Consider the following 27468-nt stretch of genomic DNA (forward strand, 5'->3'; position numbering starts at 1 on the left):
CGCTGCACACACACACTCTTTCTGGGGCAGTTTTCTTTCCCAGCATTTTCAAGACCGAAACGTGCCGTAACTCGGCCCTCATGATTCTCTGAAGACCATAATCTTTTCTTAGATCTTTATGAGGCTAAAGAGAGAATGAAAATCTCTTCTCATTGAAGATGTAGCAGGAATATCACAGCAGTGCAGATCTCCGCGATGGACGATTTGACAATGATTGCGGCCTCGTCGATGGGCAATTACTTAGCTTGGCAAACATCCTGTAAGCATGTAAACATGAGAACAAATAAACTGTGTTGTGCTTCGTGCATGTAATGGATCCATGCACTGTTCCATTGAGGGTTGATAGAAAACATTTGTGCTGTCTAAGCTAAAGAGTCAATGGAAAGTCAACAACATTTAAAACAAGACAGTGTGTTTCTACTTATGTAAAGCCAGGATTTTCAGATCAATGTGTAATCACCACATTGAATTCAGCACCAGTATTGTTATGGTGTACAAAGAAAATAACTGTAGAGAGGATTTAAGGTTCTATGTGACTTAATACTGCATTTTACAGGAACCCTCAGCGAAGCCTTCTGTCCAAACTTGGTCCGTATTTATAAATCTTAGGGATACTGACGGAATAGACAAAGCAAGACAACCATAAGACATGACAAAAAATGTCGACAATTGCAAAGCTTTTTGCTGAGACTTTGCTAGTTTGTAAGTTGGACAATCGCTGTTTACATCGTGGCCACTTTTGCCTCTTAAGACGTACATATATCACAACCTTCTCCACCGTCGTCATATTTGTTGTTGTCAGAAACTCCTGACTCTGCGCTGCCCTCTAGTGGACATATTGCTAGACAACTATGCTAACATAATGGACGGATGGTGTGTGGGCAGTGACAGTTACGCCTAATTCTGATTTGTATATGGACTCCGCAACCTTGTGTTCAATATACGGAAAATCATTTGTTTCTGACTAGGTATGAATGACTATGACTATGTATGAATGTAATAATGAACCCTTCCAAATATATTCAAAATAACATTATCAACATCACATTGTGTTAAACTGGCTGAACAAGTTTATATTTAACTACACAATTACACAGTTTGACTATCAACAACTTCCAACAACTGTATTAAATGAAATGGCCACTTAACTTATTGTTTTTTGTGCTGACTTCCTGTGACACATGCGTCCGTCCGAAATCCACCGCAATAGCTATATTTTTTCATTGTACAGAGAGGCAAATTCCAGACTGAAAAATACAAGAGGGGAAGAGTTTCGCAGCACATCCAAGATCACAGAGGTTGCCGTAGGAATGAATTGACTTCCGTTTGACTTGCATATGTAGCTATGTTGAAACAAATCGTTTGAAACAGACAGATTTCCTTTTGTACATAAAGGCATAAATGAGCCTTTACGGTGGAATCAGCCTGCAAAGGTTCCACTGTATGTTTTTTTTATCTATCACCAGGTTTTGGTCTTTGTTTACAATAGGTCCTTCAAATATTCTTCATGTAGTTTCTTCACTCCAGACTTCGCATTTAACCGTCTGTAGATAATGTCAATTGATTCAAGAGGAAACCTTTCAGGCGTGCAGAGAAGCAGCTGTTCATTTAGACCTCAGGTGTCTCCATGATACCTTGACTCTCCTCTGAAAGCCCCAAATGGTCACAAAGCAGCCGTTTTTGTTTCGGGGATGTTGCTTCACACCTTGCGCACCTTTAAATCGTTAAAGGCTGTCAGTCATGTGTCTTCAGCCTTTTCAGCCGCGCGCTCCACCAGCAGATTTCTCAGTAATGGAGTGGCTTTTGGCACCTCGAACCTTTTACTTCTAATTGCCTTCTGTCACCCTTGATTGGGCTAATTGTTTTCGTTGCTCAGTTCGCTTTTGTTTTCTCTTCCGCCCACGGAGGTAAGAAAGATCATTTGCATGTCTGTGCTGCGTGTGCATGTGAGTTAGTGTGTGCCCTACATACACTCCGTTGTGTGCTTGCATGAGCTAAATAGCAGACGTGCACAAATGAAACCACACAGAAATTTTAGTGGAGATTTCCAGAAAAGGGTGTGTGTCATTCATAGAGTGCCAGATTGTGTGTGTGTGTGGGGGGGGGGGGGGTGTGTGTGTGAACACACCACCCAGCCTTCAAACGAAACAGCCCCCCTGCTGTGCCTTGTGTGTAGCTTCCCTTTGCCCTCTGCCTTCAGCCCCTTGAGATGGGTTTCTCTTTAAATGATTTTTCACTAGACGTGCACACGCACACATTCAAAAACTAAGGACCCTCTTTTAAAATGACTTTTCATTGAACACTGAAGCGTCTTTTTCGTACAGAGCTCTCACCATATTGCCTTTAATGAGACCCCTCTTTATGCCGCCTTTAACCGGAACTGAACAAGATGGCATATTGCTGGTAGCATGTGTGATTTTAAATGGCAGAAGCGTGACGTATAACACAACATCATTGGTGTCCCGTCGTTCCAGCTCTGCCTTTTACATAGACACGGATTTGACCTCAGATGCAAAAAAGCGGAACAACATTCCATGTCGGTACCGTTCGTACGGAGCGTCAAGGCAGAAAAACATTTCCACCTTGAACAGGCTGTGTTAAAGGAGCTTGTGATTTCAAATTGTAAACGTGAACTAATTGGGCCAAGTTGTTATATTTGTGGAATGAGCATATTCAAGGAATGTGCTTAAACACTCACACACACAACTGGACACACACTCCTACCACATGGAAAGCTGTAGTCCTTATTTTTCAGTATTGACAAATAAGAAGAGAGGAAGGTAGTGGAATTGTATAAAGGTCAGTGTGTGTGTGTGTGTGTGTGTGTGTGTGTGTGTGTGTGTGTGTGTGTGTGTGTGTGTGTGTGTGTGTGTGTGTGTGTGTGGTCATCATGGTCACAGTCCAATCAATTAACAACACCATTCAAACACCAGGAATCCTTTTCACCATCTTTCGGTTCTTACATCAGCCGTTAAAGTGAACATTGACGGTGGCATCATTGTCTGTATTGTACTTCCTATTGACATCTTCAGTGGAGTGAAAATTGACCCCTGCCTCTGTTCAGTGTGCTGCACATAAGACATCAATAATAACAGAAAGCACCGAGGCTGCGAGCTTGTTCTGTGGATGAGAAGACAAGAGGAGGAAAATAAAAATCCAATAGAACGACAAGTGGAGTTGGAGAGGGAGGGGTGCGACCTGCAGAAATCAGTCGTCAGCTTGTTAATTCAAGTGTGAAGGACAAGGAAAGAGAGGGCCATGGCACAAATACAGTGCGAGGATGAGGGAATGAGAAAGAGGTGGGATGGTTAATGGAAAGAGGAGGAAGGAAGGAGAGAAATGGCACTTTGGTGATGAGTGCTCTTCACTCTATTCTGCATGGCTGGTTGGCACAGGTCAGTGACTTTTTGGTTATATTTGGTGCAAACGAGGTTCGGAGCCAAAGTCGTGGTGAATAGACTGCTCAGAGAGAGTGAGTCACTCACTGGGCTTCACAATCACGTCTTTAGAGCACATGTGCTCCTGCTCTGCTTCCAATCACACACGTGCTTCTCCAGACTCCTGGCACTGAAACCCGAACACACTCAAGTAATAATCATCCCGAATAAGCTGATTATTGTCTTTCAGTAGGAGATTGTCTTTTTGTCAAATGGAATCTGATGCTTATCCAAAGATGTAATAATAAAATCATGACCTCCGCCTTATAATCTGAGAAACTATGCTATTTGGCATCACAGCTACCAAATTAAATTTGATCAGTTTGGTCTAAATGGTTAAGGTGCATTTTCACCTGTGAAAGTCTGGACCAAGGTTCATGTCTTTCTTACATTGTTTACATTGGATCTGCTTAATTTTGGTTTCACATTGTATTTTGGGGAGTTTTGAATGACGTGTGTACATCGTGTTGTCGTCACCTACTTGGGCTACATGTCTACTTATAGTCAACATAGATTGATTTGTAGTCAGGCATGTTGTCAATTCTGCCGGGAGTAGTCTTCCTGTTAGGATGAAGAAAATCAATGAACCGGTTCACTTCATTAATTTTGTTGCCACTTTAATATCTGTATCGTATTACTACAAGCAAAATGAACATCCTCGTCGTTCAAATTCTGTGTCGTCAAAGGCGAAGACTACAAGCAATCCTGTGTGTTGCTTCACTTTCTTCTTCTTTTATTGTTTATTGCTTTCTCAACTTCCGGCAATTGGTCGGAAAGTCCATCAAAAAAAAAAAAATTCTCTCACTGCAAACGAACCAAACATTGGTTCAGTTTGATCTGGACTGAGACCGCCTCTTCGGGTCGGACAAAATTTTGGTCGGTTTGAAAAGACAAAAGGTCCGGACCCAACAATGTAGGTTCCAAACCCCTTTAATATGGTTAAATGGTTTCTTCAAATTGCTTGTTGTGTTGGATCAACAGTCTAAAACCTAAAAGATACAACAATTTTTTTTAAAATAATAGTAAACAACTTAAAAAGCAATCATTTGGCAATATTTTTTGTTAAATAAATGTATGTTAGTAATGTAACCTTTTCTACCAAAATTAGCCCATATATTCAGTTTTGTAAACACAGGTTAACCTGCTTAGAGAATGGTGATGAGTTTTTTGTTTGTTGTTTCCTGTTTGTTATGCAACTAAGTAACAGATGGAAAAGAGTCGCTAAAGTTAACCATAGAGGCAACAAACCACCATCACCTCTGTGACGTGTCATAGCATCACGCCAGCAAAGGGTCAAATATTAGCATCAGCATGTCCACTCAGGTGGAGCAGAAAGATGCTTTACTGCAGAATCATAGGACCTGGAAATAACACAGATTGTTTTTTTTCCCCACTGAAGACAAAAGCCAGTTGTTCGTGAGTGTCAAATTTGGCAGGGGCTTGATAAGTCAAGTAATTTGTATTATAATTGGTAGGAACTTTAATCATTATAATTTTGTCGCAGGCTATAAATTGAGTTGCGCAAATAAAACGGTGAACACACTTGAAATTTACAGTTATTTAAAAGAAATTATTTGAGGTTAAAGTGGGTTCAGTTTTCATTTATGGGAATTTTGAGGATTTGTTATTTTGAAAAAGACTTTGGGATTTTGGTTTTTGTATCAGATCTATTTATGTCTCCTTGTTACGTGTTCCCTATAGGTGAGTATAGGCTGTCCAGAGAAGATGGAGCCCATTACCAAGGTGTCCCACATCCCTGCTAGCCGCTGGGCCCTGTCCTGCAGCCTGTGCCGAGAACACACAGGAACCTGCATACAGGTACGTGTCTCTTACACGCACACACACGCTCACTCATCCCTGCATCTGCTTTGCCTCATAAAGTGTTATTAAGTGACCCCCAGTGTCTTAAAATATGAAAAATGGTGAGTCACTTTCAGACTGAAGCTCTGTCAAGAATTAAGAGGGGGAAGCTTCACACCTGCGCGCCAGACAGACACACACTTCAACTCACTCCTCCTCACTCCTCCACATATTTTCTTTTTCCTCGTCTTTCCTCAAACATCTTTCTCCAAACCCTGTGCCATATGCATGCTTGCTGTACATCGTGGACAGAGGAATGAAAAGTTATAAGACTATTGATCAAAGTTTTTTAACTGTATGTAAAACAGCCAAAGTTGAACTTTTAGATTGACATCAAATTTCAAACCCACTCATCCTTACACACAGAAAGATGGGATATATGTTGTGAAGTAAAGCCTCACAGGCACACCCACAAACTCTCAGCAACACACATCATCATGGTTCTCATCCTCTTGCTGTGTGTGGGCGGATCTGTTTCAAAGCAGCACTTCTTTAACATGCTGCTGAGTACACAAACAAAACCCCCGCTGACATACTAAAGCTAACCCACTTTACAGTTATTAGCCTGAACACCATTCAGCGTTAACAGTCCCCTCGAGGTGACCAGGATTCCTAAATTCCTGCGTTTCGTGTGTGTGTGTGTGTGTGTGTGTGTGTGTGTGTGTGTGTGTGTGTGTGTGTGTGTGTGTGTGTGTGTGTGTGTGTGTGTGTGTGTGTGTGTGTGTGTGTGTGTGTGTGTGTTCTTGATGTATATGAAAGTTTGTACAAGTGTATCTACGTGCTTTCCCAGAGCTGCTGCATAATCACAGTGAGTTCTTGAGCCAGAGCGGTCCACAGGGGGAGAGACCTGTACTGCGTCAGTTAAAGCTCATAGAGAGACAGTCTGTGTGCAGTAGTCGTCAGTGATAGTGAGACACGCTCTGCTAATTAAGAAAATACTTAATCTTCATGCTTAATTTGTCTTTTTCATCTCAGCACATGGCATTCCATTGGATTAAATACCCACAGCTATGACATAGGTACAAAAACTGTAGCTACAGAAGATACCAAATATGCAACAGATTTACATGGTGCAGCCATTAAAGCATGAATGGCTCCAGATGCTTAACAAAGAAGCTTCAATGTAGAGCTGCAACAAGATGATACATTTTATCTCAAACTCCCCCGTACAGAGTGGAAGCAGATATGAAATGGAGGAAACTGGATGTTATGGATTTGAATCCTTACATTGCGCATTACTCTTTACCGCACTAAGTTAAGCATGAAAGGACTTTCAAGTCGGTGTCTGAGAAAAAAAAAGTTTTGAAGATGTAAAAAGAGCGATCACCACCTTGTAGATTCCTGCGGATGAGCATGAGAATCAAAGGTTTTAAAATGAATAAATAAATAATATAGCAGCCAAAATCATATATATTCCTCAGCTTTCAGGCTCTCACTCCATCCAAGGATTGTCACACTTTCACCAAAACCATGTGGAGGATATCTGCACTGATACATTTGAGCTGAGCTGTCAAGACTTAAAATCAATGATTCATCAGGATTTCTACTTGACAAGATAAAAAGGGCTAGATTTCTTTTTTTTTTTTTACAAATGGCTAACATCAAATCATGTCAGTTTAAGTTATCGATTTCTGCCAAACAATATTCAGAGTTCAAAGGATTTTACTGTTATCAAAGGAGCTGCTGAATATATGTTGCTATAGAATTGAAGTTGCAGAAATCAGTTTAGCTGAGGAAGGGAGAGACAGAAAATAGAAAGAGAGGTTGGCTGTGAAAATGAAACTGTAACACTGTCTTTTGTTACATTGCTAATAGACAACACAGTGGAGAGTGCAGTGCGCGTACACACACACACACACACACACACACACACACACACACACACACACACACACACACACACACACACACACACACACACACACACACTTTTACAAATGTGCATGTACTTGCCAGACACACACAAAATCACACCATGCCTCGAGGGACTCAGTGGGAGGTCACCTCTTAGTATGACCTGTAATGGATAGTTGTCACACACACGCGCGCGCGCACACATCCCAAGTTAGTGAAATGTCAGCAGAAATGGGGGAACCGTGTTTGTTGTGACTTGGCTTGTCTTTCTGCTAAAGTGCTTCCGATAATGCAAGAAATGGACCGAAAATGACACTTCAGACAAATAGTTGTGACAAAGTGTCTGAGAAATGGAGGGGAAAAGTACCTACAGTGTGTGTGCGTGGTATATGCAGAACGCCTTGCCCTGCCTTCATGCCAAGCTGCTGTGGCACGTCATCTAGCTTCTGCCTCTTGCCATTTTTGCACTTGTGATATATACGTGCGGTTCCTCCTTCTCATATTTCCTCTCATATATTGTTTCTGTCATGAATTGTATTTCCTCTCCGCCTCCCTTTTGTAGTGCTCCATGCCCTCCTGTATTGTGGCCTTCCATGTGACATGCGCCTTTGACCATGGCCTGGAGATGAGGACCATCCTGGCCGAGAACGACGAGGTACGCTTCAAGTCCTTCTGCCTGGAGCACAGCTGCACTGCCAGCAACAGCGGTGCACCAACAAGCATCTGCTCCACTTCAACCAGCGTGAACAACGGCAACCACAACACCACCATTTCCCCCACCAACGGAACAAACGGCACAGCCAGAACCGACTGGGCCAGCGCCGGCATCGGAACCGAGCTCCGACCGGAACAGCCTCACCAACCAAACGTATGCAGCGACCTGGAGCAGAGGTCAGTGTTGTTCCCGGTTTCGGTTTCTGTGTCGGCAGCGGAGCGAGCGGAGCGCGACCAGCTGGAGAGAGAGAAAGTGAGCCAGAGGAAACAGAAGCTGCAGGAGCTGGAGGATGAGTTCTACCGACTGGTGGACCCAAGGGAGGTGGCTGAGAACCTGGGAATGCCCGTCGCCCAGGTACGTTAAGCCAGATCATTTCATCTTCTGGTCAACCTTCCCCGATTTGACAATACCTGATTTAAAGGACTTATGATCAGTATTGGTGTAAAATATAATAACATAAATACATATTATAGAAATAATAGTAATAGTAAAACAGAAAAAAAAGAAAGAAAATAAACTACAATAAGATAATCATGAATAAAAACCATGACTTCATATGTCTGAATAGCATTTTCTTTTTCTTAATGTAGTATTTTCAATGTACAAAACATATTTTGAATGAGTTTAAAGGTTTTGGATGGAGTCAAACCCAGCTCACACTACACTACACCTCGTTGCACATTATATAATCATTCTGGATTAAGACATTGATACTTTGATTGCACATTTTATTTCGTTAACTGGGATTTCTTTGTTCTTTAAGGTGGACTTCCTGTATCAGTTCTGGAAGTTGAAGAGGAAGGCCAACTTTAATCGACCTCTGGTGACCTTAAAGAGGGACGAAGTGGACAACCTGGCCCAGCAGGAGCAGGACGTCCTCTACAGACGCCTCAAACTCTTCACACACCTCCGACAAGACCTGGAGAGGGTGAGTACGAGATGTGTGCGTGTGTGTGTGTGTGTGTTTGGTATGAGGCCAGTGAAACCTGTTGCTTTATGCAGTGCAATGTTCAGACTGGAGGTATTTCTTTCAGTATAATATGTGTGTGGACATTTAAGGGTTGATTTTGCGTTTTTTAGAATATTAGATAAGACGATCATTTAAATGAGTTGAATTTTTTGTTATCTGAATATTGATGTGAAATTAATGAATAGCCTGAAGGAAGGAGGCGTAATGAAAAGGCTGAATGATAGAGTGAGTGAGTGAATCATAGCCCATTGTTGAAAATGAATGTTAAAATCCTCCCGACACTCAGAATTAAAATATATTCTTATGCGTAAAAATCCAGTGAACACAGAGAAACAGACATCTAGGAAATTTCTCAGACCTGATTTCTTGATGTTCTCATCGGGAGTGTTTTGGTTTTTCTGCCTCTGACTATGGGATGGACAAACCTTAAATTCATCTTCAGATGACCCAGAGCACAGAAGATGAACATCTGTGTCTCTCTGGATGTGAGAAGTTACCTCTGTAGTAGAGCAGTGTGGGAGGAATCATCACGATATAATTGGTACCGACTTCTCTCTTTTTTTCTGAGGGACTCTGGGTATGTTTAGGGATTCTTGAGCCCCCTGCTGAGCACCACTGTGCTGGAGTTATCCAGACAAAAAGATGATAATGTTTGTGTCACGGAGAGGAAGGCTTGGATTTGGAGTCTGTAAATGGGTCCCAGAGAGACGGCAGCTCGGGGACTCTATAGTTTGAGGTCTTCAGGAGGAGCAGCCTGTTTGAGCTAAACCTACTAACTGGTCCTTATTTTACCCCCGCCAAGGAGGGTATGTTTTCATCTGCATTTATCTGTCTGTTAGTTAGCAGCATTACATAAAAACAACTGGACGGATTACCATGAAACGATCAGTGAGCGCATCCATGATTTATTTTAACTTCCTTTTACATTGTGAGCATTTTATTCATTTTTTGATTTTTCAGGGAATAATAAATAGATCTTGATGAAAAATGCTGGCATATTTAGGAGAATGCTATTATTGAGTGTGTAATTTGGTGCAGATCCAAACAAAAATCTGGATCTAGAGAATTTAAAGGTTTTCTTAAGAGGACTATTGGGCTTTGGTGGAGGAATGCACTCTCCTGAGGGCCCTTCTAGTTTGTAATGTCTCCATGTGTAGTATTTCTATCTCAACAATACAGATATGAGTACGCTGAAATAAAACTACAAACAAGACCAGCATGGAACTGATCAGTGATTGCTCAGCTCTGGCCATCTCTGTCTGTAGTTTGCAAGATATCGTTGCATTTTAAGGGTTATTTTCCACAAATTTGTCTCTACTCATTCTTTAATCACCTTATCCTCAATTATGGGAAGGTTTGTTTATTCTAGGACTCTGATATCCCTTCACATCTGTCAAACGTGACATGGGTCTTAAATTTAATTCGTTAAGGTCTTAAAAAGTCTTAAGTTTAACTCGTTGAAACCTACAGAAACCACAGGACAAAATATAGACATAGTGTAGACGTGGGAGAAGCAAGACAGTGAGAAACTCCTAAATCTGACTGAGACTGTTTCTGTGGACACAGTAGAGTGAAAGATTTGGGGAAAGTGCACAAGGTGGATATGACTTGTTCCATGGTTATTCTTCAATTCTTTATATTCGTTATTGTACTGTAACTCGTGTGTTCTTTTTGGCTTTGAGGTTCAGCTAACCCTCGTGGTAATTTACCCTCCTCACCAATTGACTGTAAAAACAGTTGGATAATAAAAAACAGAAAAGGCCTTAATGTAATTAGAATCACACTCTGTATTCTAGAGCTGTGAAGTATCAGAGAGAAAACTTCATCGGATCATAAATTGTTAGAAATGATTATATTCATCATGTTAATACCGGTGTCACAGGCTGGACATGACCTGCGGTTGCACAGTTTTGATGTCTGTCAGAATTATGGAGTATTCATCCACTCCCGTCAGTATCGTAGCTCGCACTTGGCAGCTGAATGCAAACCACTATGTCAATTTCCTAGCTGGGTTTTCTTGGATTGGTTCTACCCATGCCCATAACCTCACTGCAGGCTCATGTTGGCAGTGCTCTGATAGTTGATCGGCATTCACCGCAGCTCTGCTCTCAAAACCTCTCTTTGACCCTGCGGCCTCCCGTCCAGAAGCTGAATGACAGCCCGCAGCCAAAACATCGACTGCAACCCGAGCGACGCTGCTTCTTATGTTTGGACAAACGTCTTATATCATTACCGCAATCTGAAAACCACGGTATCCTGTAGTATTTGCTTACTCTCTGATACTAAATCTACCAAAAAAAGAGCCAGTGTTGAAAAAGTTTCCACCGCAAACCCTCGTAACAACCAGCTGAAATGGGTTTTCTTTCGCTAGACTGAAAGATAAACCCAATAATCTGGTGTCCTAAATGCTTTTTTCCTTCATTTCTTTGGCTTGTGATTTGATACTGTGCAGTTGGCTCGCATCGCTTTGGCTCACGGTACGACAACATTTTGGCAATTAGGTGGTTGTATATCAGTCTAACGACCCACTGTCCTGCAACTTTTGAATATTTTAATTTATTTTAATGGTTTCATTTTTCTCATTTAGCCTCAGTTTAAAAAACTGAGTGGACTTGAGGAATTTTGATTAGATGAACAGATCGGCTTCACACAGGCTTAATTTGACTTTTGCGTAACAAATGCCTCATTACTTAAAATGATGGAGTAACCAAATGTTTCCACAAAGCCGGTAGTCACTCCTGACAAGTGGCTTCATCAATCTGAGTGTGTCTGCTTTGTCCTTTATATTTACGTGACCTCATCTGGGTGGGCGGCACGGTGATGGAGTGATTAGCACTGTCGCCTCCCAGCGAAGTTTCCTTGCTCTTCCCGTGTCTGCGAGTGTTTCCTGCAGGTACTCCGGTCCAGTCCAAAGACCCTTGATTGAGCATAGGTGCAAATGTGAGAGTGAATGATTGTTTGTCTCTGTATTCAGCCCATTTTCCCCATCTCGTACCCAATGTCAGCTGCGATTGGCTCCAGCCCTCTCAAAAGGAAAGCAGTATAGATAATTGATGGATGGACCTTGTTTGGATGCAGAAAAAGAAATGAAAAGAGCTAACTATATCCTGTAGGTGCACATTAGTTAGAAATTGCGTGTATTTTGTTGGAGCACTACTCTCTACAGGTATTTGTTTCCTGCAGACTCGTGTTACTGTAGCCATACCACAGTGCTCTCCAGTGGTCAGGGTGTATTGATTGTTACAGGCCTTGCTAACCTCCTGACCTAAGTGTATGTTCAGACTCCATAACTCTGCTCCCTCTAGACTGGCCATTATTGATGTGCATTGTAGAAGTGGACCATAGTACTTGTCTCTAAGGTTTACTTGGCTTCTCTCATCAATAATAGGTGAAGCAATTAAAGACAGTCAGAAGAAAATAGTCATGTGAACATCGTATTTAGTGTTTTTATGCCAATAATAGCGCACAATGAATGGCTGTTTTCCTATTGATCTTATATCCATCTTGAGCTGATGACGTCATTTGGAGCCAGGGTCACTGTAATGATCAGAGGGCGGAGCTGCAGTATCGAGGTCCAGCCAATACAATGGCGAGTCAGTCTCAGCTGTCAATCATGACGTTTCACCCAGACTGTATATCATAAATTAACTCATTAAAACCAAACTCCACCTGAAAAATGACATCAGTGTGATGTGAACTACTTAAAATGACAGAACCTTATTATTTGACTTGTGGCCAATCACCCATCCACTAACATGGAGGAGGCAGGGTTTATGACCTATACTGCAGCCAGCCAGCAGGGGGTGAACTAGGCGCTTTAACTTCACTTTTGAGAAGCCGCCATGTCGTACATTTATATATCCGGTGCATTTCGCAGTTGTGTTGAGGCAACGATGCTACAGCTGACATTTGTCAACACATTTTACAACACATTGTACACGTTCAGTAGCAGTTTGAACATGAGGTGATGTCAAATCGTGTTGGTTCCCGTGCAGCATTGTTGGAAGGTCTGACAGAGATCGAAGGATTGATTTGGTTTGCTGCTGGCAGGTCTCCCCTGAGGAGGATTGATCACCAATTGGTCACATATTGGTCGAGTGAGTTTTGACAGCTCACTGCTACCGATGCGAGTGGCCGCCAATGTACAAGCTTTCTCTCTCTTCGTCTGTCTCCTTCGCTTTCCTCCCCCTCTTTCACATATCCTCCTCCTGATCTCTGCTTTTTTCACAAACATATAACCGATTTACCACCAGTAAGAAACACAGAGGCTTATTGGTGATTGCTGACACATATTTTTAACCTACATTCCTGTATGTAGGAACCATTCAGGGTTGTGAGAATTTTTTTTTGCCCGTTTCTTTTTCCCCCCCTGTCTGGGTTTAAGCATGAGGTTTTCTCCGTGGAGATGGATGTGTGTTGTATGTATGGCATTGTGTTTGTGTCAGGGTGAGTGTGTGTATCAGGGCACGAGAGAGTATTCCAATCATCTCTGATTTGCTGGCAAATTGAAAAATCCCCTCCATCCTCCCATCCCGTCATCCCTCGACCCCAACCCAATCAGACCCCATGACCGAACCCTCCAGCCTGCTGCTTTTATGAATGCATGTGTGTGTGTGTGTGTGTGTGTGTGTGTGTGTGTGTGTGTGTGTGTGTGTGTGTGTGTGTGTGTGTGTGTGTGTGTGTGTGTGTGTGTGTGTGTGTGTGTGTGTGTGTGTGTGTGTGGTGGTGGTGGTGGTGGAAGATTCCTAATGTGGGGGTGGATTATCCCCCCTCTCTTCCTCTTTGAAGTGCTGCCCAATGGAACGAATTGCACCGTGCTGTCCCTAATGCACTGGTGAGCTTCCTCCATTTCTGTACTCCTCTCCGATGTGCCACCCCAAAACCACCAATCCCCCCTTTCCCCTCATCCGCATCTCTCATCCAATCAGAGCGCAGCATGTTCAAACAATGTGTGGCATAGTGACTGGATGATGTAAATTAGCTGCTAAATATTGCTTCATTTTGGGTGTGTGTGTGTGTGCCACCCCATATTTGTCATGAACTTCAGTTCACGCTGACACAGATTTATAGTAGAAATATTACATCAGACATTTGAATTGCTAATGTGTTGCCCTAAATCCTTAAGATATGAGCAAAAAAATGTGGTGTAAAGCTAAAAGTAGACATGCATGTTAAAACATGAAACATAGAAAATAGACATGAATGATTTTGTATATTATAGGCTAGAAGTTTCTAAATCAAGTTGAAAAACTCACTAGCTACCTTCAGGCTTCAAGCAAAAGGTTCATGTAGACCTCATCGCACAATCTGTAGTCTGCCTTATAGTGCTGTCTTTTCCGGTGTTGATTTGACTTTATATTTATTTTACCTGTGTGTTGATTATCGTATGTCATTTTTATTGTTTGTACTATTTTTATGTTTGCATTCCAAGGTTTTGGAAAGTGTTTGAAATGAAGCGGGAGAGCAAAGGATTGGAGTTGTAGTCAGAGAAGGCTGCAGAGAAGGCTCATTCACTTTGAATGGGCTGATGTCATGTGTTGCCGAAGTGCATTGAGGTTCTGTTGTGTCGCTTTGCTTAAGTTGCAATAGAGCTCAACTTTTCATGCGGCAACGGAGGCACCAGCCAATCAAATCGTGTTTAAACATACACTCAAGTGCAATCAAATCACTTACCTATTGTGTGTTCATGTGGTTGGGGATGTTACTCCCTGTGTACTTCTCGTTAGTATTGCATTGAAAGCTATAATGGCATGCTAGCACGAAACCCAGCTATGTTGTGTGTCCCAAGAATGAAACTGATTGTTTTCATTATGACGATCATGCAGGCAGCAAGCGTCAGGCACGCCCATTGTCAAGTGTTAATGCAACACATACATGTGAGTCCATCGTAAGTCTCTGCAAACACTGAGGGAGAAAAGGACTGTTTGAGTTTAAATACATGAATAAGGTGCGGAAGTTCAGGAGGGAGGTTGATGAATCAGGGGAATATGCCAACACTCAGCATGGGACGGCAGAGAGGGGAGAGCTGTGGCTGAAAGAAGGAAAGCAGGTGAAAGATTCCCCTTTTCCTTACTCATTTCCTGTGTTTTCACATCTCTAACTACTTGGTCCGAACAATTGCATTGAGTCTTTTCCCTCCTCTCAGTACATCGGTTCTCCAGCCAAGGCTGGCAAAGTGTCAAATGGCACAGTGTTGTTCCGTGCCCTGCCCTATGCTCTCGCTCACTCTCTCACGGCAAAGACTTGGCAGCACACTCAGCCCAGCAGGTCAGCAGTCCCACACCCAGGAGGCTCTCACTGCTCACAACAGGACAGTGCCCTTACGAAACAGTACAAAGTTTTATATAACATGTGTTTTATTTCACTAGTCAGCACGCAGAGGAGAGGAGGATAAGAGGAGTGATGGTATTTGATGAAAAGTATGGGCACTTATGGAGAAGAGTTTAGAAGAAGGGGAAAGACATGACCTAAATGTGAGAAAGTTGGGATTTGCTGGGAAGGTTTTGGCCAGACGTTCTGCTCAGAGTCAAACCTGGACAGAAAGCAACACCTTGAGCCTTCAGCTGCAGGTTCGGGATCAGCAGGGTGTTGGATGTCTGATATCCGTCAGGTGCACTCTGTGCCACGGTGAGGTGGCAAAGCCCGTCAGTTAGTTTTCTCTGGCCGGGGGTTACATTTTCACAGTTTGTTTTCCTTCCCGGTTGAAAAGAGCGCAGAGGAAGCTTTGGAGCAGTGTAAAAAATGAGTGGGGAAATATATGTATACACAAGCTTTTAACCAGAGGTTTTGCTGGCGTGGATTCACAGTGCTGTGAAAACCTGGGCAGGGAAAAGGATGAAAAAGCTAAAGACAAGAAAGTTACTTGGCAAATGAGGCGTGCTTGTATCTTTATTATCTCAGACTGCCAACTACTATGGATTTCCTATAATCTTTGTGGTCTGTGTTAATTTACATCCACAACTCACAAATGCCAAGATCCACATTACTCACCAAGGAAATCGTCTAGTTTCTCCAATCCCTTTTATTATTTTGTGAACAGAAGAGTCTTTAGAGTCTTCCCCTGACTTTAATTTCTATTTCTTTAGTCATCTCCCTTTTACGCAATTATCCAAAGAACACATTAAGCAGTAAGTCATTTGTCAGGGTTTTATGGCTTTGACCCTTGTTCAATTTACTTCTGGTTACATTTTCATTTACTCTCTGTAGTTCCAGCTTTCAATACCAGCTTTTTTTTGGTCATAATTTTATTTAACTGCTTCTTGCTTTTGATACGAGATATGATGTGTCATCTAATCCAATCTCTAACATAATCTCTGGAGCCCCTTAATATCTGAATTTGATCCCTCAGATTTCCAGTAATTAATGAGCAATATTTGGAAACTTTGTTTGCTCTCTTATTCTATGTATATTCAACATTAAAAAGAGATACTGCACACTTTAAGTGTTTTTTAGCTTTAAACTCCCATTTAGTATGTCTCTACATCTTGACATTTATACATTTATACATATATATAAAATAACAAACTCCAATCAAAGGTGGGCCACCCGCCACCACCACTCTTGACTGGGAACTGAAACTCTGAGCAGGTAGGCCTGTTTTAGCCCCACCTCCCAGAAGTTAATTGTAATGGCAATTTTTCCAGTGAGAAGCACTTCAGTCAAAACTTAGGGTTTGAAGTTACAATGCAATCTTTGAAAGGGAGCATTTTGGGAATGTTGGGGTGGGATTCACAAACAAAAGTTTCGAACAAATAGTCAAATTGCCCAACAAAGGCCAAGATATCCTGCCTTTGTTCTTTAGTATTGGTCAAGTGCCAAAACCCTGGATCATTTCCTATAATAAATCTCAATGACATCTTTTCATTAGACTGGTTGATAAAGTTGTTACCTCAGACATTGCAAAGTTCCCCCAGAACCACAGAAAACATGATCAGTTATTTGTACTGGCTGAGTGACAATTTGCAAAAATGATGGCGGAGGAAGAGGAGCTGCGGGTGGTGACGGATCTTTTGACTCTCAGTTTCTTGTTATTGCATTCATCTGATTACACACATACACAATTTCCTGGTATTTACATCCAGATGTGTTAAAGGTTGTAAATTAAACTTTAAACTTATTAAAATGGCAGCCAACAATGTTTCCTGCATGAAGATATATTGCAGTAATGACGTCCCGAGCAGAGCGTGAAATCACACTCACTGTGTGAGTGTTGACCCGAACTCCTCTGTTCTTTGTTTTGATAGCCGTTCCGAGCAAACGTTCATGCTAAAGCGTTGCGGGCCAGACGTGCAGCAGACAGACCCACCCTGTTGGATCAGCATCAACCTGGCTCCCCACACACAGCTCCGCTCCAAACCTAATACTGGCTCGCTACACTCAATCCCTTCTTCTCAGGCTGCTTTCTGTTTCCAAGACACTTCAAGGTACTAATAAAGAACCGAGACAAGGGCCTTCTCTGTCCACCAGCAACTCTTACTGTTAGATCTCAACACTTAGCAGCCACTATAAGTGTTTTTGCAGCCAAGCAGGTCTCAATTTTAGATTTAGGAAAGCCCTAGAAATCTTGGTTGGCTCGCTCCCAGAGTGACCAGCAGAGTAGACTCCTGAGGGAAGCAGTCTGGTTCCTGCTGCAGTTTTACCGGCTCTCTTGGTGGGATTAGGAAATGTACAGGTTTAGACGAATGATCAAACACAACACATCACTTGTTTGTGTCTGAGCTCGTTCAGAAGAAACACGCTGTGAACTCACTGCACTAATCCACAGGGATTTATCAGCACATTTGATATCGTTTTGATATCGTTCATTTGAAATCATGAAGATTACAAATTAGGGTTAACAGCATCTGTGTCTCTGAAGTATGTGGCAGGTGTTTGGAGAACTTAGTTTTAATACTAAAATCTCATCAGATGAACTCTTTTCCGTCCAGACTTGTTTAGTTATTGATGGATAAATAAACTCTCAGTGGGATGAAATGCAATTTAAAGACCTTTTAAATTATTGTTGAAGTGGTGCTTTGATATCGTAAAGCCGGACTTCTTGGTATTAATATAAAAAAATTGCTAAATAGCACAGGCTTATTAAATAACAGCTACAAATCTAGTAATTTACAACCACACATTTTAGATGTATTGGAACTGTCCCGAATAATAATGTCAGGTGTAAGTTTTGCAGTCGTCAGTTTGACATCTTGTGTGTAAAACTATGTGAAAGTTCACAAATATAACCAAGAGTCAATATATGCACTTTTAAAAGGTTAAAAATAATAAGTAAGATCTTTCATTCCATCGTAACATCCACTCGCCCTTCTTTGATCTGCTCAGGAATCTGGCTGCATCATTATGTATGAGCTGAAGGGGAAAACAGGCTTCACACCTTCAGGTCGCCTCCAGCTCCATTCACTATGCAAGAAACTGCCTGATGAGATCAACTTCTGTTTAAAATGCTACACGCTAAGCTTGACTGTGTAACGCAGCCCTACGGCTTCAAAGCGTCTTTGGCTTCAGCCTTTGTTAACGCTCCGCCACAAGGTCACTGAGCTGCCTTCCATGGCAAAAAGAGAGATCAGAAACACTTTATAATGCCAACATCAATGAAAGCATGTGTATTTTTGGCTTTTAAGGACCAAATCTACAGCGTCTAGTGCTCACATGCACTGTAACCCTGAACTTATGTAGACATTACCTGGAGCAGCTGTGTGTGAGCAGCCAAATGTCAGAATCAGTTGGAGCAGATGTTAAACGGACATTAGCCGCCGGCTCCCCGCTACAGAGTCTGTGTAATGTCCGATTAAGCTGATGCGTGAATGGAGCAGGTAATTGTCCGGAGAATCACAGTGAGCGAGGGGGCGTGTTGATGAGGTTTCTATCCTGCCTGCCTGCTGCACGCCACGCCTGGCTCCACCCCTTACCTAAGAGATAGGATGAGCCTTTATTAGTCCCACAATGGTGCAGCAGCAAAAAGGACAGTCATAATACAAACATCAGCAAAAGTATTAAATAAGTAAACCTACAAATGCATTACTGGAAATGAATATTGCACAGTTACATGAAGTTACACCTGAGCGACTTTATAATGCAGTCCCATAATTTGTGTGGTCACTGGGAACCGAGCTGGTTGTACACACGGCATAACAAAACATGGCAGAAAGTTTCATCGACTCAAAACCTCAGCTTTCTACTGCTAGAATAGGAAATCAGTCGAGTCACACTACAGAGTTCACAGAGATGCGTCTGGTTGTCCCCAAGGAATCTGTCCAAGGTCCATTCTGAACTCATGAAAGGACTCCTTGTGCCCCCTGGTCCCCAGTACTCCTGCACCATCCTCTACTTCATCCTCTTCTCTGCGTAAGACCACTGATCTTTTCTTCAAGTGGTGGTTAGTGGGGAAATCTAAGCTATTCGTTTCTGTGAGTGTGTTTCCAGGACCAGAGCTTCTGCTTGGTAAAAGGTACAAGTGGTTGACAAACCACAGTGGGAGCATTTTTTATCTCTCTTGAGAGGAATTACAGTGTTTGTGTTGCAGACAACAGGATTTTTATTCCTCCGCAGTAGCCATGGTTAGAAGATCAGAGGCTGGGGACTGGAGTATTCAAAGTGACTGATAGAAGAAGGGGATATCTGAAGTTATTTTATATTAAGATTTGGGTGTTTAAAGGTGAAGGTCACAGTGGCTTCACAACACGTGCTTTTGGCCTCGTGAACATGATATATCAAGTCTACCTGGAATGAGTTCAAATTCAAATTTTGGCCAGTTGTCACTTGGACCCAAAGATTAACTGATAAGAGGGCAAAGGTTAAAGGTCACCATGACCTCCTATGACTCTGGAAAAAAACTTTATGTAGACTGAAACTACACTGGTCAGCAGACGCATACAATCGCATGGTGGTATTTCTCCAATTCAGCAGCCACATACATCCTCTATCTTACTTTAAGGATGAGTTTTTGCATAAATAACATATTTCTGATACCCTCCCCTGACGCTATTGCTGGACTATGCATTATCTAATGTTACAGGACTTTATGAAGAGCAACATGAAACTTTCTCTTCAACTCTTGAGGAGGCAAAGCGTCTCCTGACTGACTCCGTCTTGTCTTCTACGTTTATTTTTGGAGTCAAAGTGATTTATTCCCTGACATTTTCCGCCTGGCTGCCGCAGCCCGGCGCTTGGTCTTTTCCAGTAAGAGCAAAAAGGGCCGGGGCCGTGCAGCCTTTTATCCCAGATAAGTGGTGTGGCAGGTCGGCTGCAATTGTGCACCTCAATGGCTGCTGTTCAGACTGCTTGATAGTAACAACAATGGAACTCCTGAGTGACCTCAACTCTCCATCCACCTCGTATCACTCAGCCTCTAACCTTTTATCATCTCTTAACTTTCTTTTTTTCCACCTGTCTTTGTCCTGACTTTTCCCCTGCCTACCTGCTTCGCTTTTTCAGGACATCAATTGTATTTTTCTCCTTCATTATTCCTCTTCCTATTCCTTTTATCTTGTTTACTGCCTCATTTTATCACCCTCTCTCTTTTCATCTCCATCTTATTCTTTCAATTTCTAAAATAGTCTTAATACATGTATTCACTTTCTGTCTCACTTTTCTCTCTCTCTCTGGATATCCTCACCATCCCACTGCCCGTCTGATAAGAGTTCTGTTGGATGAAATAAATATGAGGCGGGAGAGGTATAAATATTTATAGCTGCCCTGGCTGTATAATTCTGCACGGCAGTGTGTTGTTGCATTGTGTGTCTGTGCACACATGCGTGCATATATACATGTAAGGAGTGTGTGTGCGCGTGTAAATGTGTGCGGTATATGTTTTCAGACCCTTGGCCGGTGTAGGTGCTGTGGCTGCTGTGGGGATAAATAATTCACTGCAAGTTAAACCTTAAATGCACATCATTTTGATAAGACAATACAAGCATGGCAACACACACACACACACACACACACACACACACACACACACACACACACACACACACACACACACACACACACACACACTCATGGTCTGACACTGACCTTCACACAACAGTAAGTGCACTACCTTCTACATGTATTGAGATATCATGTCATACAGTAATCATATATAAAATAAATACATACAAACACAGCAAATTTAAATTCACACATGAGCACACACAAAAGCTTCCACACAACCCTTGATACACAATTGCTGTTTGAAACATATAAGCACAAGCCTATTCATACATATATAGACTGAACACAAACAATGATGCTCAAACTTCACTTACTAAAACACCTACAGTGTGTTAGTAATATATATATATATATAAACTTCTGCATCATTTGTCAGCTGTGTTCCTATGCAGATCCCTACTTTGACCATCTGAGTCTATTTTCATTGTGTACCTTTGTGCGTTGGCGAGTGTTTGCTCATGTCTGCCATCTCTGCGGTCTCTCACAAATACATACACACACATACACACACACACTCCTGCAGGCTCACTTTCTGCGTTACACTCAGATAAGGTTGCGTCAATAAGTAATGAGGACGATATGAGGGCCCCCCAGTTGACCCGGCTCTTTAATATTTTACCGGGAGGTCTCAGAAGGTACCAGCCGACACACTGCCGCAGCTCAACCGTAAAATCTCACTTCACAGAAGTCGACAGCAAGCGAGGCCCTCTAAGGTCCAATTTAATAAGATCCTCTGAGAGCCTGACAGTGTAGTCAAGTCAAATAGTGCCAGAACTTTTTTAAATGTATTTGTGTAAAGATAATGTACAAGGTTTTTCTGTGTCTGGGGTTGGAGCCTTTGCATAAATCCAACTCTAATTTGAGCTTTAGTTTGATAAGCGCGTGAAACTGTTAGTTATGAGCAACAGATGCTTGTTTTCACATATTTAGATTTTACTGAAATGATATCTATCTGCAGGTATATCAGTTCATCCGTCAATAGGCATCATCTTCCTGAAAAGTCATAACTAAAGCTTAGCTGTAATATTACCTGCTGGTTATCAGTTATGTGCTAAATATCATAATCATTAGTTTAGAAAAAAAGACACAATGACAATTAAATATAGACAGGAAGCAGCTATGGCTGATAATAACAAGTGAAAATAATAAATTACCAACTAAACATCTAAGATTGTTTTGCTGTAAACAGCTGGAAGGATGAATATTTCTTAATGGATTGCACACACCGTCAAGCACACAGTCAATTTAAAACTAATGTCTCATTTTCACAGTAGTTTTTATAGCATAAATGCAACATATTTTAGAGATGAAGAGCTGTCGCATTGAACCATGTAACCCTTCATGCTGAAATCCTAATGTGTTGTTAACCACACAGACAGCTGAGGAAAAGAAGGGAGATTCTGCACAAAGCTTCGATGCTGCCACTCAGAATAGATCCACTCAGCAGGAAGCCAGTCGGGTTTACTTTAGATTATTTTGGTTTAGACTCAGACAAAGCGAGTTGTATACTCAGAAGGTTTTGTCTCAAAGTTTTCTGCCAGACATGTCGATTTATCGTATTCTTTACTGCTATTTCACAAGAGACCTACGTGCTTTTTGTGTATTTTTTGGTCTTTTAAAGAAAAAAATTCCATAAAGCATATTAAGTATAATACATGCAAGGGATAGAATTTATTTCAGTGAAACTAAGAATCTGTTTCCATTTCGTAACCCTCATTGTATTTTATATAATAATAGTCTAATACTTCTCAGCCATGGAATCAGCCTGTTTTAGGTCTCCTAACCAAACACAGACAGATTTTCTTTCTACATGTCAAAACCAAGACGCTATAAACACATTTTTCCTCAATAACAGCCTCAGATTTATTGTTTGCCATTATAGTTAGCTGCAAACGTTGTCCAGTGTAAATATTGAACACCCAAATTACATCGGCGACATAGTTGAGTGATGTTGTCATGGTTGCCTCAGGCACATTTCAGTGGGTTTGAGAGCCATTTTATGACCTGCTATGTAAAGAGTCTTTTGAGCAGGCATCTATTGGAGACAGGTGTTTATTAGCTGGAATATTATATGTTTCACAGCTGCAAAAACAGCCTTTTGAAGGGTGGTTTTACAGTATTTATAGTGAGGACATTTTTTCTGTGATCGCAGTTCGTAACGGATTGAAGACAAGAGGAGGATAAAAGATTGTTTGTGCAACTGCACAATAAACATTGTATGTTTTAGAGAGGTTTCAATGTGACACGTTGTAATTGGTTGTATACATTTTATGGATGTGTATTTATGTGTCTTCTGTCATTGAAGATGGACGAAGTGTCTCTACTAGCTAAACTATCCCGGTTTTGTTTGGAGTCATCTTGCGCTTTTGATGCTATTTGGAGCCAGAGTGTGCACAGTAGTGATCGCGGAGCGGAGCCGTGAGATATCGAGGTTCCACGGACACACACGGTCGACCAATCGCAAGTCAGTCTGAGCTGTCAATAATCAGGCTTCACCCCGTTTTTACAACATTGGCCATATAACATGTCTAATGGCTCTTGTGTGATCTTGTGTGCTCTTGTATGCTTAAGATGAATTTTTATGTCACAATGACAAACAGAAAATAAATGTTATTCATTCATATTCTCCATTTTTCAATAATCAAGACCCGGGGGCCCCTTTCAATATTGAGTTTTGATACCAACCCTGGTGTAAAGACTCTTTAAATCTAAGGTGAGCGGAGATGGGATTTTCAAGGAAGTAAAAAATGTTAACACTGATGCCAGTGGACTGTTTAAGACCAGCATTGTAATGTTTAAGTTGCTTTTATGGTCACAGCAGACCGAAGTATCCGCGTGCCTGTTGGTCCTGGCCAACCGGAGCTGCTTCTTTCAGCAGGGAGGCTTGTCCCCAGTCTGTAAACCCAGACTACAATAAATTGAAACTAATTGGAAGATTACAGTCGGCTGGGTCCGACCTGTTAGCACAGAAAGTCCATCACTTCCCTGACCGAGTTTCACCACAAAGCTCTGAACCCAAGTTTGCCGAAGTCTCCCACATGCTATAATTTTGTGTCAGTGGCCTCTCAAACCATTATGGAATAACGTTTCCCCGCTGAGCCCCCTGTAGCATCTGCAAACACATTCCTCAGACTTCCACTTACCCCTGACTGACTGGCCAATAAAACACAGCCAATTAGGCTTTACTCCTTACTGTGTGAAGCCTTTCTCCTGCTGCTGAGTGTGATTTGAGTCTCAATAACTTCCTCCCTGACTTCCCCTCCCGAGCAGAGGTGGATGGAGAGGAACCTGTCTGCACTACCTGCCAAACAGTGCGAAATTATCTCCAGAGGTTTAGCACCGGTGCATCTGTTCATTAGAGCTGCTTCGAGTGTTCCCATCATCCTCTGGTCTCATCATTAAAACCTCAGAGATTATACAGCCTTATATAATAACATATAATTAACACAGATGATGATGAAAAACATGTTTGTAGGTAATACATAAGAGTGAGGTAACAGAAAATGCAAGATATTATTAAGTTGAGATCGTACATTCAGCCTGGTATGTATTCGAGAGCTTTTGACTTGATGTTGGGTGTAACATGTTGTAGTGGTTGTGTTGTGTGTTGGGTCTTTTGTTGTTAAAATGATATAGATAAAGTATTTATGTGATGCAATGCAATGCAGTGTGATAGGATGTTAAAGTAGCTACAGTTTATTCATTCGTAAAATGTTCCATAAAAATAACTATGATGGAAATAAACAACAGCGATGGAAACAGGGGGCAGTAAAACGCCAGACAGAGCAGCGTCACATTTTTACTATCATCTCCGGTGTCCAACTCACAGTGACAGCCCAGCAGCAGACATACTTCATAACTGAGCTATGACCGATTGTTGCGATCCATTTGCTTTTTTAATGTTTTATTTCCTGTTTTATTTTGTAATTACCTTTTTTGCGTATTTGTCTGTGTTGTTTCACTTCCTGTGGTTTTCCCTTCTGCCAGTTTTCTGTTCCGCTTGTTTCTGATTCACCATTTAGTCCTTGTGCAAATACTATGTATGTATAATTGACCGATCACACACTGGCGTCAATTCACCAATAATGCATCTGACAACACCTCATTTAAAACCAACCCACCCATGGGTGATCAGATGGGTGTAAGTGCATTGGCTATTCAAACAACATGGGTGCTCGATGGAAAAATGAATGACAACTGCATTTGTTTGGCACAAGCAAAGACACTTGGCACCGTTTTGCACAGTGTGTAGGATAATGGCTTTACGCTCATTTGTCTATGGCAAATGCAGATCAGCATTATTTTGTACGACACATAGTGATTGTGTGCAAAGTGCGGCTGGACACCGACAGAAGTCTATATTTGTGTTGTGCCGTACAGGGGATCTGTGGCACCAAGGATTAGAAATTTCCAAAAGCTCAGACCAGTCTCTTCTTTAATCCTTTCAGGGCTTATGCACGCTGCATATACAAGACAACCGATCCATGATGTCTGGATACATTGTCAAGTGAGATTTTGGAGACAATTTAATCCCTCGCCAAATCCTGTTTTGTTTGCTGACATGAAACAATTTGTCCAATAAAACCTCAAGTAATAAGGTTTTCATAACCAGGATTTGATCTTTAAATATTTGCTATTAGATATGGTGTGCTGTGTACACGCTTTCCTGCCATTTTAATTAAAATGTGTGTGTGCATGTATCTTTGGCTCTCCCTATTCTCCTTCATCTATTTCTCTCTGGGTATGAGGATCCTGTAGAAAGGTAGAAGGGAGATAAAAGATCAGAGAGAGGGGGATGAGCTGTTGGTAGGGAAAGGTGGACAGAGTAGCTGGTGGAGGGGGTGAAAAAGTGAAGGAAAAAAGAGAGGGGTGTATGCAGCTGGACTAAGGAGTGCATACGAGGAGGGAGGAGGGGGGAGACAGGAGGGTGGTTGTAGATTTGAGAATGAAGAGAAGAGGAAGTAGAAGGAGAGAAGAGTGGAGTGCATGGAAAAAGAAAGGAGGAGTACGTGATTGTGGAGGAATGAAAGGAGAGAGAGAGAGAGAGAGAGAGAGAGAGAGAGAGAGGGGAGCCGAGTGTTGGTGTCACAAGGTTTATTTAGAGTTTATTGCTTTGGCAGAGATCCAGCTTCCCTCCCCACACTCCTCCAGCAGGCATGTCAGTGTGTGTGTGTGTGCATGCGCGTGCTCCTGGACACATACATGTAACCTCATGTGTAAACACAACATGCACAGTGAAAAATTAAGGAAAGTTACATGAAAAACAACATAGCAAGACCCACAAGTCTATTTCACTACATGTTAGGAAAATACATAAACACACACACAAAACACACACACACAGCCAAAAGCTGAACATCTGAGCTCTGATTGGAGAATGATGTTGCCATGGATCCCAGGTGGGAGTGGCCACAATGTCAGAGACTGACTAGCAGGAGCTAATAAATCATGTAGTTTGTGTGTCTGTGTGTATGTGTGTGTGTGTGTGTGTGTGTGTGTGCGGTGCATCTGGGAGGTTTTCATAATTCTTCAGTCTGTGGAATCCAGCTGCAGCAGCCTCCACTGTCTGCTCGTCTGACCCACTTTTTCCTCCTACCTTCCATCCTTCGATCTTTCCTTCCTTCCTTTCTTTCATTGGCTCTGTCTGTCCTTTCTTCTTCCTTCCATCCTTCAGACCTTTTTATTTTTTTAAATGCCCTTAATTCTCCCTCCCCTCCTCCCTCTCTCTGTCTTGTAATTTGGGAAACTGTTTCTCAGCATGTCATATGTTCCTGGTTGGTTCTTGTTTCACTGTCTCTCTCTCTCTCAATGTCTACCTGGTTTCCTGCTGATCTCTCTTTGCCTACAGTACAGACACGCTCATATGCTATTCATGACTTATCTGTCTCATGCTTTTAAATTTTTATCAACCCGAGATCCAAATCCATTCACACCTTTAGCTTCAGGTCCAGTAAAAACCAGTGCTGCTGGGCCTGTGGTGAGAAAATAATAAAATCATGAGTAACAGACCACCAACCTGTTTTAGTTCTGCACTTACAGCATCTTAATAAAGTTATCCACACTGACAGATAATCCAATGCTGCTCATCGTTTCTGTTATTTCCATGGTGGTGACTGTGTCTGGCTGACAAAGGCTGAGATTCTAAAAAATCCAGCTGAGAGCGGTGTGATTTGGACTTTTGCACGTGGTCAATCGGGATAAAACTGGGATATCTGAGAAAAGATGGCCATAGCAAGCTTCAGACAAGTGAGCATGTGGATTTGTCTTTGACGCAACTACTTAGATCAGGTATCAAGCACACAGTATTATACACATGTGCTGAAGCACATTAGAAAACTACTTCAACACATTCTTTCTAAGCACAAAAACATGCAAATAAACCAGATGTATCCTTCTGGTGCAACATCTGTAAGTTTAAGAAGTTTGAAACTGAATATTTTTGCACATTTAGTTGTACACATTTAAGTTAAGTGTGTAACATGAGGGTGGGTGTGAGAAGGTATTAGGCCCACCAACGACATAACCTCTTACCCTTTCATACATCTCGCTTAAGTGACTAGGTGTAGTCTTCTCATAAATGATATCTATCTATCTATCTATTAATCTAATCTATCTATTCCTGTACGCGCCATGTTAAAGAATGGTTCAGAGGTCCAGGACCAACTGAATTGATGCCGCTGTCAAGCTAGCGACTGGAG

The 27468-nt window shown here is 41.9% G+C and overlaps 1 protein-coding gene across 2 annotated transcripts in view; it reads left to right on the forward strand.

Moving 5' to 3' along the window:
- Positions 1 to 27468, forward strand: part of jade2 (jade family PHD finger 2) — a 162436-nt gene that overhangs the window by 95613 nt on the left and 39355 nt on the right. For both annotated transcript variants that reach the window (XM_034606899.1, XM_034606900.1), the window contains exons 8-10: positions 5139 to 5255; positions 7714 to 8220; positions 8630 to 8794. In XM_034606899.1, coding sequence (XP_034462790.1) covers positions 5139 to 5255; positions 7714 to 8220; positions 8630 to 8794 — 789 coding nt within the window. The remainder of the gene's footprint in view (positions 1 to 5138; positions 5256 to 7713; positions 8221 to 8629; positions 8795 to 27468) is intronic.

Source organism: Hippoglossus hippoglossus, chromosome 14 (assembly GCF_009819705.1).
Source record: "Hippoglossus hippoglossus isolate fHipHip1 chromosome 14, fHipHip1.pri, whole genome shotgun sequence".
Taxonomy (NCBI): Eukaryota; Metazoa; Chordata; class Actinopteri; order Pleuronectiformes; family Pleuronectidae; genus Hippoglossus; species Hippoglossus hippoglossus.